Raw genomic sequence first — 9556 nt, forward strand, 5'->3', positions numbered from 1 at the left:
GAAGAGAGAGGGAAACGATATGGATCTTATAATTTGGAAAATATATGTTGAAAAATGTTCTTCTGTGTAATTGGGAAAATAAAATATCTTTGAATAAAAAAAAGTCAAGTTGTCCAAGTTTGGCATTTTGCTATGGGATGATCTAGAACGTTGATTTTTAAAAATAGCACACACAAAAACTATCATTCTAGAGTCCCTTCCCACATCTGGCATCTCCTTTCCCAGGTAAGATTCTCCTGAGTCAAGTAACATGTATTAAGTGCCTAATAAGTGCAAAGCACTGTGCTGAACTTTAGAACAGTCACAGTACCAAGGTCCGTGTAGCCACATATTGTTTGCTGAATATATAGAAAATTAATTTAAATGAAAGGTAAATGTTTCTATATAGAATCATCTACCTCCAACCATTTCTCAAAACTTCTAGCACTCCCAGGTGAACCTCAGAGGCCTCCTGGTCCCACTCCCAAAGTCAGTCTGATCACAGAGGCCCATGGCTACAAGAAAATTCCAATCTCAGGGTCACTGGAAGAAAATTGAGACAGCTCCTTCTGGATCCCATATATAGACCTCGTCCCGTTTCTATGTCCCATGATGCTTTTTGCCCATTGGTCACCTCCAATTGTGCCAATAAATAAGGGGACAGAGTACAAAGTTCCTAGACTCACTTTCACCTTGAATCATCATCACTCTAAACCCAGAGGTAAATACAAATTCAAAAGAGTCAATGAAGTAGACACAAGTTATAAAAGGAAAACAGAATTTTGTAGGGCAACACCCTTAAGGGAAAGATAGACCAGATGAGGGGAGGGACAGTATGACAGCTTAGTATGTATATCTAGTATGATGGTTTAGAAAGCTAGAAGGAATTCTGGGAGTAAATAGATAATACTAGAATCTAATCTTCTTAGTGGAGGTGGGAGAGGAAAGAAATATGAGGAGAATGAAAGGGGATGCAAAAAAGGAAGGACCAAAAATAAACTTCAAAATTTTGCTACTAAGGTTATATTTGGAAATGACCTGAAGCAAGAGAAAACTCAAGTTTTCTATAAGGAGTCCATAACAGAACCATCTGGGCTCATCTGATACATCACCTTATATCCCCCACTATCCCCCAAGGTCCCTTGTGGTAGACCATGTCAGCAACTTTAGGCAAGTTTCACAAGCAGATCTCGTCACCAGACATGCAAGCTGTGGTCTCTGTGGCAGCAGATAGCAAATGTCTGCACCATGTGCCTGAGAAAGGGAAGGCAGCAGGATGTTTGCACCCCGTCCCCTTCTACTCAGAAGTAGGGTGGAATGAATGTCCTCAAGGATGGGTAACTTTGGGTGGGGGGTGGCCTGAGTTTAACACTGTGACTGGCAAGGGCAAGTGACTGGGGGAAACAGCCTGGGGTTGAAAAAGCTGTCACACACTTATGAGAAAGAACGCTATCCACATCCAGAGAAAGAATCATGGGAGTAGAAGCACAGAAGAAAAACAACTACTTGATCACATGGGTTGATGGGAATATGATTGGGGATGAAGACTCTAAGTGATCACCCTAATGCAAATATCAATAATATGGAAATAGGTCTTGATCAATAACCCATGTAAAACCCAGTGGAATTGCTTGTTGGCTATGAGAGGGGGGTGGGAGGAGGAGAGGGAAAGAACATGAATCATGGAATCATGGGAAAATATTCTAAAGTAATTAATTAAAGGTTTTCAAATTAAAAAAGAAAAATATTCTAAATTAATTTATTAATTACATAAACTTTTTTTTTAAGTTGTCACACTACCCTCAGAAGGGTAGAGCACCCATGCCTTCTTTACTCATTTATCAGTGGTCATCAGGGGAATCCTTTATTCATCCCCTGAAACTTCTGAGTTTTCTGTGTTCCTCTCCACAAATCGCATGATTATTGGGGAAATCCCAGCCTTTGTTCCAATTTAGGAGCCTGGATTGAATTAAGTTTCACTTTCTCTGGATGTGAGTTTGATTTCCTAACATCACTCTAGTTGGCCCCTGGTTAGGGAAAGAGACTATGTAGTGAGGGGTATATATAGAAGCAGAGAAGAATAAGCATTGGGGTCCATGAGAAAGGAGGTGGAGAGGTGGGGACTGTTACAATGATGATTACGAAGTGAGAGTGGAAATGGGTTGGAGAATGAGGATTGAAGAAATGGGTATTAGCAAAGATAAGCAGTCAGAAGAGATAAAATAAGAACTAGTGAATTGAGGGCCATAGGTGTCAACCTGGAAAAAACACAGGACCACCAAAGAACATGTCTTAATCAGGGCAAGAGAGACAATGTTCTTATGGCCACCATAGCAACCCCCCACCTCTCTCTCTCTCTCTTTTTCTCTCTCTCTCTCTCTGTCTCTCTCTTTCTCTCTCTTTCTCTTTCTCTCTCTTTCTGTCTCTTTCTTTCTCTCTCTCTCTCTCTCTCTCTCTCCCTCCCCCCCCCAACTTCTCCAGGAAAAAACCCACAAGTGGGAATGTCCATGGAATTAAACAACTTGGGGTTTTAGAGAAACAACTAACTGGTTACATAGGGACTTGGGAAAGAGATTGTAGCCTGATGCTAGGATACCTGGAAGAGGTCTAAATACAATAAGAGAAACAAAGAAATCCAAAAAAGGTACTTAAGACTTGACTCCCTCTATCACTCTTTTCTTGAAGGCAAGTTCCCATGGGACAAGGGTAAATTGGGAATTTCACAAAACTAGGTTGTCTTAGGAGAGAGGAGCTGGGGAGAGGGAAATCGGAGGGGATAAGGGTGGGTGAGGTGGCCATCTCTTCTGACCTCTGCTCAAGGGGTCCTTGAGAGGTACCAGAGAGGTACCACACAGAGCATTTGAGCTCGGGTTTAGACTCCCAGAGCCCATGATCTGCAACAATTTTGTTTACTCATCTCCCATTACCACCTCCACCCCCTCCACCATGTACACATAACAATACACTGTGAAGTTGCAGGAAGCAAGGGAGGAGCAAAGCTTGCTCTGGGTTTTGAGGTTTTGGGGGGACTTGACATCTAGCTAAAATGGAGCATGTCCCTTCAGAGAGAACACTGTCTTTCATTTTCTATTCAAATTTTCTATTCTATTTAAAGGTACCAGCAATTGTCAGGTTGTGTAATTGGGAATCATTTCCCAGTATATCAATGCATAGAACATGGTTTCCCAACCAGCAGAATTTCTTCCTGCCTAGTCCTAGGTTTTGCGTCCTCCATTTCTACCCTTGCTACCTCTTTTAAATATTTTGGTGAATAAAATTGGCACATTTAAGGTGGCTGTTCTTTTGTTCTTTATTTCAGAGTGGGTGAGAGCTCTGCCCAAATCCCTTCAGCAGCCCTCCCCTCAGGCTCCTTTTCCTATCTTCTGTTCTCTCTTTTCCATTCCATATTGCTCAGAAGAACAGACTGGCTGTAGGATGGTGATGGTCAGGGGTGGAAGAGGATGATCACTGCTCAGGGTGATTCATTCAGTCCTTTTTCTGTCTCATCAAAAGCCCTCCGGAAATTCTTTCCCATCTGTTTTGGATGTATCTCAGCTGTCCCTGGCTTAAGCCTAGATAAGGTTGGGTGGCCACCCAAACAAGATAATTTAAGGGTTCCTGGCCATGCCCTTTCTTCTCTCCATATCTTTCCTCTGTCCATCTTTACCTGCTCCTATATTATTCTTATAAGGTCTGAAATGCCCTTCCTCTTCCTTTTCCTCAAACAAAAACTCCATTCTTCAAAGCTTAGCTCAAATCTCACCTGCTCCATGAAAGTCATCCCTGACTATCCCAACCCACCCTCACTATTCCCTCTTCCAAAGCCCTAATACCACTCACAGACACTTAATTTATCCTGCCAGATAAACGCGATGATTTTCCCAATGGCATTCAGTAAATTGCAAAGCTGGGGTTTGAACTCAGATCCTCAGTTCCAAATGTGTTGGTCTTTTTCCTGTTTCTTGCTCCCTCCATTTCTCACACAAATTCTCCTAATGCAACTCTCATTTTACAAAGGAGAAACTTTTTCCAGACGGACATCCCCAGAGATAAATTAACTTCACTGAAGTCACTTATATGCAAAGCATCAGATCCAGAATTTGAACCCAGATACTGATTTTAATTCCAGAATTTTCCCACAGTTCTCTGCTGCTTCACATCATTCATGGGTGACCGAGAATAGCAGCCTGCATTACAGACTTAGTCACACTAGGAATCCCCAGCACACCCTTCCTCTTCTCCAGGAAGAATGAAACTGAGAAAGGAAATAGAAACTGAAAAGGATAACAGTAAGGAGGTTTCAAAGGAATCCTGGATGCCTCAGAAGCAAGGCTAATTAATGACTTCTGGCATTACTAACAAGTGGGGGCTAATCAGAGAGAGAGAGATCAGAAGAGATAGGGGATAGGATTGCCTGTTTAGAATGGAATGAATGGATTTAGATTAACCAAAACAAAAAGGATTTATGGGTCTAGTTCTGCAAAAAGAAAAAAAGAAAATACACTTCTCCTTTCTAAAGAGCATTAGGATGAGAAAATTTAATGTGTTTAGATCCAATATATTCATGCAGAATTTGAATCCCTTTACCAGAGCTGGACCTTTTCAAGCTACTCTCTAGGAGGAAAGGGTTTACCAAGCAAATGAACTGTGTAAACAGAACTTAGGGAAGAATATTTAGAAGAATAAATTGAGGGCAGCTGGGTGGTCCAGTGGATTGAGAACCAGGCCCAGAGATGGTCCTGGGTTCAAATCTGGATGTAGATACTTCCTAGCTGTGTGAGCCTGGGCAAGTCACTTAACTACCCCATTGCCTAGCCCTTACCACTCTTCTGCCTTAGAACCAATACACAGTATGGATTCTAAGGCAGAGGTAAGGGTTTAAAGAGAGAGAGAGAGAGAGAGAGAGAGAGAGAATATAAACTGTTTTTGAGTATTCCATTCACCAAAAAAAATCAATATATTAATTGTGATTTAATTAAATTAAAGCATTCTTATCTCTTCAGTTTCCTAAGACTTCTACTAAGTAGCTCAGAATTGGTCTACTTTAAATTACAATTTGTACTTGAAAGCAATAGGACAGCCTTATTGTTAATATTATTTGATATTTCAAACGTCACCAATCCAGACTAAGCTTCCTACTAGATCATCTGAATTAAGGGATGGGGTCAGTTAGACCTAAGATTTCATCAGCATAGAGAACTCCAAAGCGGATCAGTGTCTTCTCTCCAACTAGCATCTTAAAGAGTTGCCTGGTGCCCTTTAGAATCGATGCCACTTGCCCAAGATGGCAGGACTAGGATGTGGCAGAAGTGGAGCTTAAGTTTGGAGTTTCCTAGTATAGTCATCTCTCTAACCATTACACCACACTGCCTTTCCAATCCAGATTTATGATTCTACTTGGGGAAGGTCTGTGTCCTGAAATAAAAAGGACAGAGAATTCCCTCCGAGAGAAATGGGAAGGAGCCAAAAGGGAATTTTTCTTTTTTTAAAAATGAAGTTAAGAGGAAAGGGGAAAAGGCAAAGAAGAAAGAAGTTCTCAGAAACAAATTGCATTAAGCCATGTACATTTCTTGGGGTAGCTATGTGGTGCCATAGTGGTTAGAGTGTCTTCCTGAGTTCATATCTGGCTTCAGATGCTTACTAGCGGTGTGATCCTGGCAACTTGCTTAACTCTGTTTGCCTCAGTTTCTTTATCTGTTAAATGACTTGGAGAAGGAAATGGTAAATCACTCTAACATCTTTGCCAAGAAAACCACCAAATGGAATAATAAAGAATTGGATACAACTGAAAAATGACTGAACAACAAATGTACCAGTCCTACAGGTATCCTTGGTCAGGCATTGAACTTTGTGTCAGCAGGACCCAGGTTCAAATTCTACCTCAAACACATATTAGTTGTGGAATCCTGCGCAAATTACTTCTCTGTGCCTCGGTTTCTTCACCTTCAAAAGGGGTAAAGATTTAACCCGAGGGCTTCTAAAGTTCCTTCCAGACCTAAATCTGTGATCCTACGAACTCTAAGACTGCCCAGGAGAGAATATATCATATTGGAAAGGATCAAGGGTGATGAGCTGAGAAAAATCTGGGTTCAAATCCTACTTTTGACATCTGTTAGTTGTATGGCGATGGGAAAGTCACTTGAACCTCCCTGAGCCTCAATTTTCTCATCCCTACATTGGAGGGTGGCGGTAATATCTGTCCCAAGTGCTTAACACAAGTTTGTCAAGGGGATCAAAATGAGATGATATTCTTAGGGTGCTTTGCAAACCTGAAAGTCAGCTGAGGGCACTTTCCCATCTCCCTCCACCACCAGTAAAAAATACAGCATTAAACAATGCATAATACAATATAAAAATGCAAGTAAGTCATCTACGGATGGATGAATACTTTGAGCCCCAGAAATCCTTAAAGACAAAAGATGAGCTATAGAATATTTGTTGTTTGAATCGGTGGAAAGAATGGCAGGATACTGATCAAAACCACCCATTCTAGAAGTATTGAAGTACTAATCAACTCTAAGGCCCTTCCTTCTAACACTGAAGCTTTGATTCTCTTAAGGTTCTAAGCCAGATCCATCTAGTACCCACCAGAGTGCCCAAGGCAGGGATGGAGGAACCCTGATTCATTCCTCCCCTTTTAGGAGGTTCGCCCTTTGGACCTCTGTTTTTGAATGCAGCTATAACAAGGAGGGATTGTGCTGGTAGCTTTCCACTTCAGGCCATTATATGGCAGAAGTGGGATGGTAAAAAGTTGGCACAAAGTTTGTGAGAATGAAAACACTTTTTTGTGAAATGGACTCTTGGGCAATCTGGTAAAACCTATGGATCCCTTTGAAGAATTGTGTTTTCAGATTAATAAAACAAAACATATAGGAAAGCAAAGATCAATTCTATTCAAATGCAGTTGTCCAATTTTAGGAGTGGGGTTTTGTTTTGTTGGTTCATGGCTCCCAGGTTAAGATCCCCTGATTTAATGTGACCAGAAGTGTAGAGGGAGAAGCAATATAGTATCTTGGAAAAAAACACCTATAGAGACAGAGAATCTAGAATGTGGAGAATTTTCAGAATTCATTAAGTCCAACCTCTTTCATCTACAGATGAATAAACTGAGACTCAGAGGGATTACATGACTGAATCAGAGGACTGGGTTCAAATCCTATCTCTTTCACTTATTAGCCATGTGACATTGGCAGGTAATTTAACCTCCATGAGCCTCAGTTTCCCCATCTATAAAAAGATGTGATTGGACTAGGTGGCATCTGAGATCCCTTCTAGTTCTAAATTCATGACCCAGTGAGCCTGTAAAAGTCATTTGTTGTTCAGCCATTTTCAATCCTGTCCCATTTGGGCTTTTCTTGGCAAAAATACTTAGAGTGGCTTGCCACTTCCTTCTCCAGCTCATTTTACAGATGAGGAAACTGAGGCAGAATGAAGTGACTCGTCCAGAGTCACCCAGTCAGTGTCTGAGGCCAGATTTGAACTCGGGAACCCAAGTTCTCCTAACTCCAGGTCCAGCACTCTATCCAGTCCTCCTAAAATGCCTCCCTGACTCTGAAGCTTCAGTTTGGGGTGGAATACAAGCAACAGAAAACAAGAACCTGGCCACTCTCAGTAAAAGTCATTATTCCTATGTAGAAGGAGAGGAGTCTGCCATCTTTGCTTGTTTTCAAATATTTTGTCAATTGCATTTCCATAGAACTGGTTTTCTTTGTAATCCTGTGTTTTATTTTATGCATTTAAATCCATTTTTCTGAAAAGGTATCCATTGGCTTCATCAGACTGCCAAAGATGTCCACGATACTAAAAAGGTTAAAGATGTAGATAATCTCTAAGCTTTCTTCTAACTCTAAGCAGAGAAGTCTAAGGGGTTCTCAGGCAGGGAAAGGTTTGAGTTGGAGGGAGGAGGAGAGCCAGAGATCTGTTGCTTTTCATTCATTTGGTTCTGTTTTGAGAGGAGAAAGAGGGAGGGAGGGAGGAAGGGGGGGAGAATTCCTTTCCTGGTCCTCTAACCCTTTTCTACTCTTCCAGATGCCTCGGACAACACACTCTGCTGTTTCTTCTTCTCCTCTCGGCCACCTCCTCTGGTCCATATCAGAGAATACTTCTACACCAGCAGCAGATGTAGCATCCAGGGTGTGATGTGAGTCTTGGGTCTTCCCTGGGATTGGTTGGGGAAAGGGAAGGACATGGAAAGAACCCACTTCTCCAGAAACCAGATTTTTTACCTCAGAGGAGCTCCTGTCTCTGGGTCTGGCTGTCAATCCACTGATCCATCTAGCTGCCCCCCATCACACTTTTTAAAATAAACATATTTGTTTATCTTTACAAACATTTATAATGTGACCCTGCCACTGCCCTTGCAGCAATCCCACAAGGATCCTAAACCTCAATATTTTGTTTACATAAATGTGGGTCCCCAAAAGGGGTGGCAACTAGGTAATGCAGTGGTGGGCCTGGAATCAGAAAGACTCACCTTCTCAAGCTCAAATCTGGCCTCAGACACTTGGTAGCTATGTGACCCTGAACAAGTCACTTTATCCTTGTTTGCCTCAGTTTCTTCATCTGTCCAATGAACGGGAGAAGGAAATGGCAAACCACTCCAGTATCTCTGCCAAGAAAACCCCAAATGGAGCCACAAAAAGTCTTTAACACAATTGAAAAACGACTGCACTGAGCCCACAAAATGGTGGAAAATATGGAAAGGCCAAGACAGAGAAGGCAAGGTCCTGGTTTTCCAGGGAAGGGTTGGCACCCCAATTTCACTTTCTCCCTCTTACACCCCATAGCTTCATCACCCGTAAAAACCGGCAGCTCTGTGCCAACCCTAAGAAGAAATGGGTACGCAGTTACATCAACTCCTTGGAGATGAGCTAGAGAAGAAGCCCATTGGCTCCTCTTCACTGCATCCTCCACACAGCTTCCAGCAGATTCCTAAAGCTCAAGCCTGACCTGTGAGTCACAGCCCAGCTCCAAAGACCTTCAGCAGCTCCCTAAGGCTTCTGGGATCCAACTACAAATTCCTTTTTCATATTAAAATCCCTTCACACCTCGGCCACAGCCTATTCCTCCAGGATGACTGCATGGCTCGCTGCTTCTCCTGTACTCTGTGCTCTAACCAAGAAGGTCTGCTGTCCCCTGGATGCACCATTCCATCTCCCACCTGGCGCCATGTTTGCCTTGGCTCATTCCACTCCTGGAATGTTCTCCATCCTCCCTCCCAACTCTTGGAATTCCTAGCATCCTTCCAGGCTCAGCTCTAGGGCCACCTCCGATGGGAAACCTTCCCTGATTCCTCCATTGTTGCTTTCCCTCCCCTCCCAAACTCTCCTGTACTTTCCTTGACCGTGTCTTAGATCTACTTACCTGGGAATTTCTAGTGGTCCTCCCCAGGTTCTATGTGAGCCAGTGGACGGACAGACAGCTTTTTGTATTTGTATCTGCAGTGCCTAGCACAGTGCTTAATAAAGGCAGAATGATTAATTAATTGAAAATAGACTCCTCTGGTTTCATCCAGTCCTTCTCCTTCAAACTCTACCACACACATATTTATATATACACATCTATAGACAGATACATA

General features: G+C 42.3%; 1 protein-coding gene across 1 annotated transcript; it reads left to right on the forward strand.

The window, feature by feature from the left end:
* Window positions 1-1133: 1133 nt before the first annotated feature.
* On the forward strand, window positions 1134-8853 carry LOC123246769 (C-C motif chemokine 5-like). The gene is made up of 3 exons (XM_044675562.1): window positions 1134-1257; window positions 8008-8119; window positions 8766-8853. Exons 1-3 carry the CDS (start codon window positions 1134-1136, stop codon window positions 8851-8853), a joined length of 324 nt encoding a protein of 107 aa, XP_044531497.1.
* Window positions 8854-9556: the final 703 nt, after the last annotated feature.

Source organism: Gracilinanus agilis, chromosome 4 (genome assembly GCF_016433145.1).
Source record: "Gracilinanus agilis isolate LMUSP501 chromosome 4, AgileGrace, whole genome shotgun sequence".
NCBI classification, from domain to species: Eukaryota; Metazoa; Chordata; class Mammalia; order Didelphimorphia; family Didelphidae; genus Gracilinanus; species Gracilinanus agilis.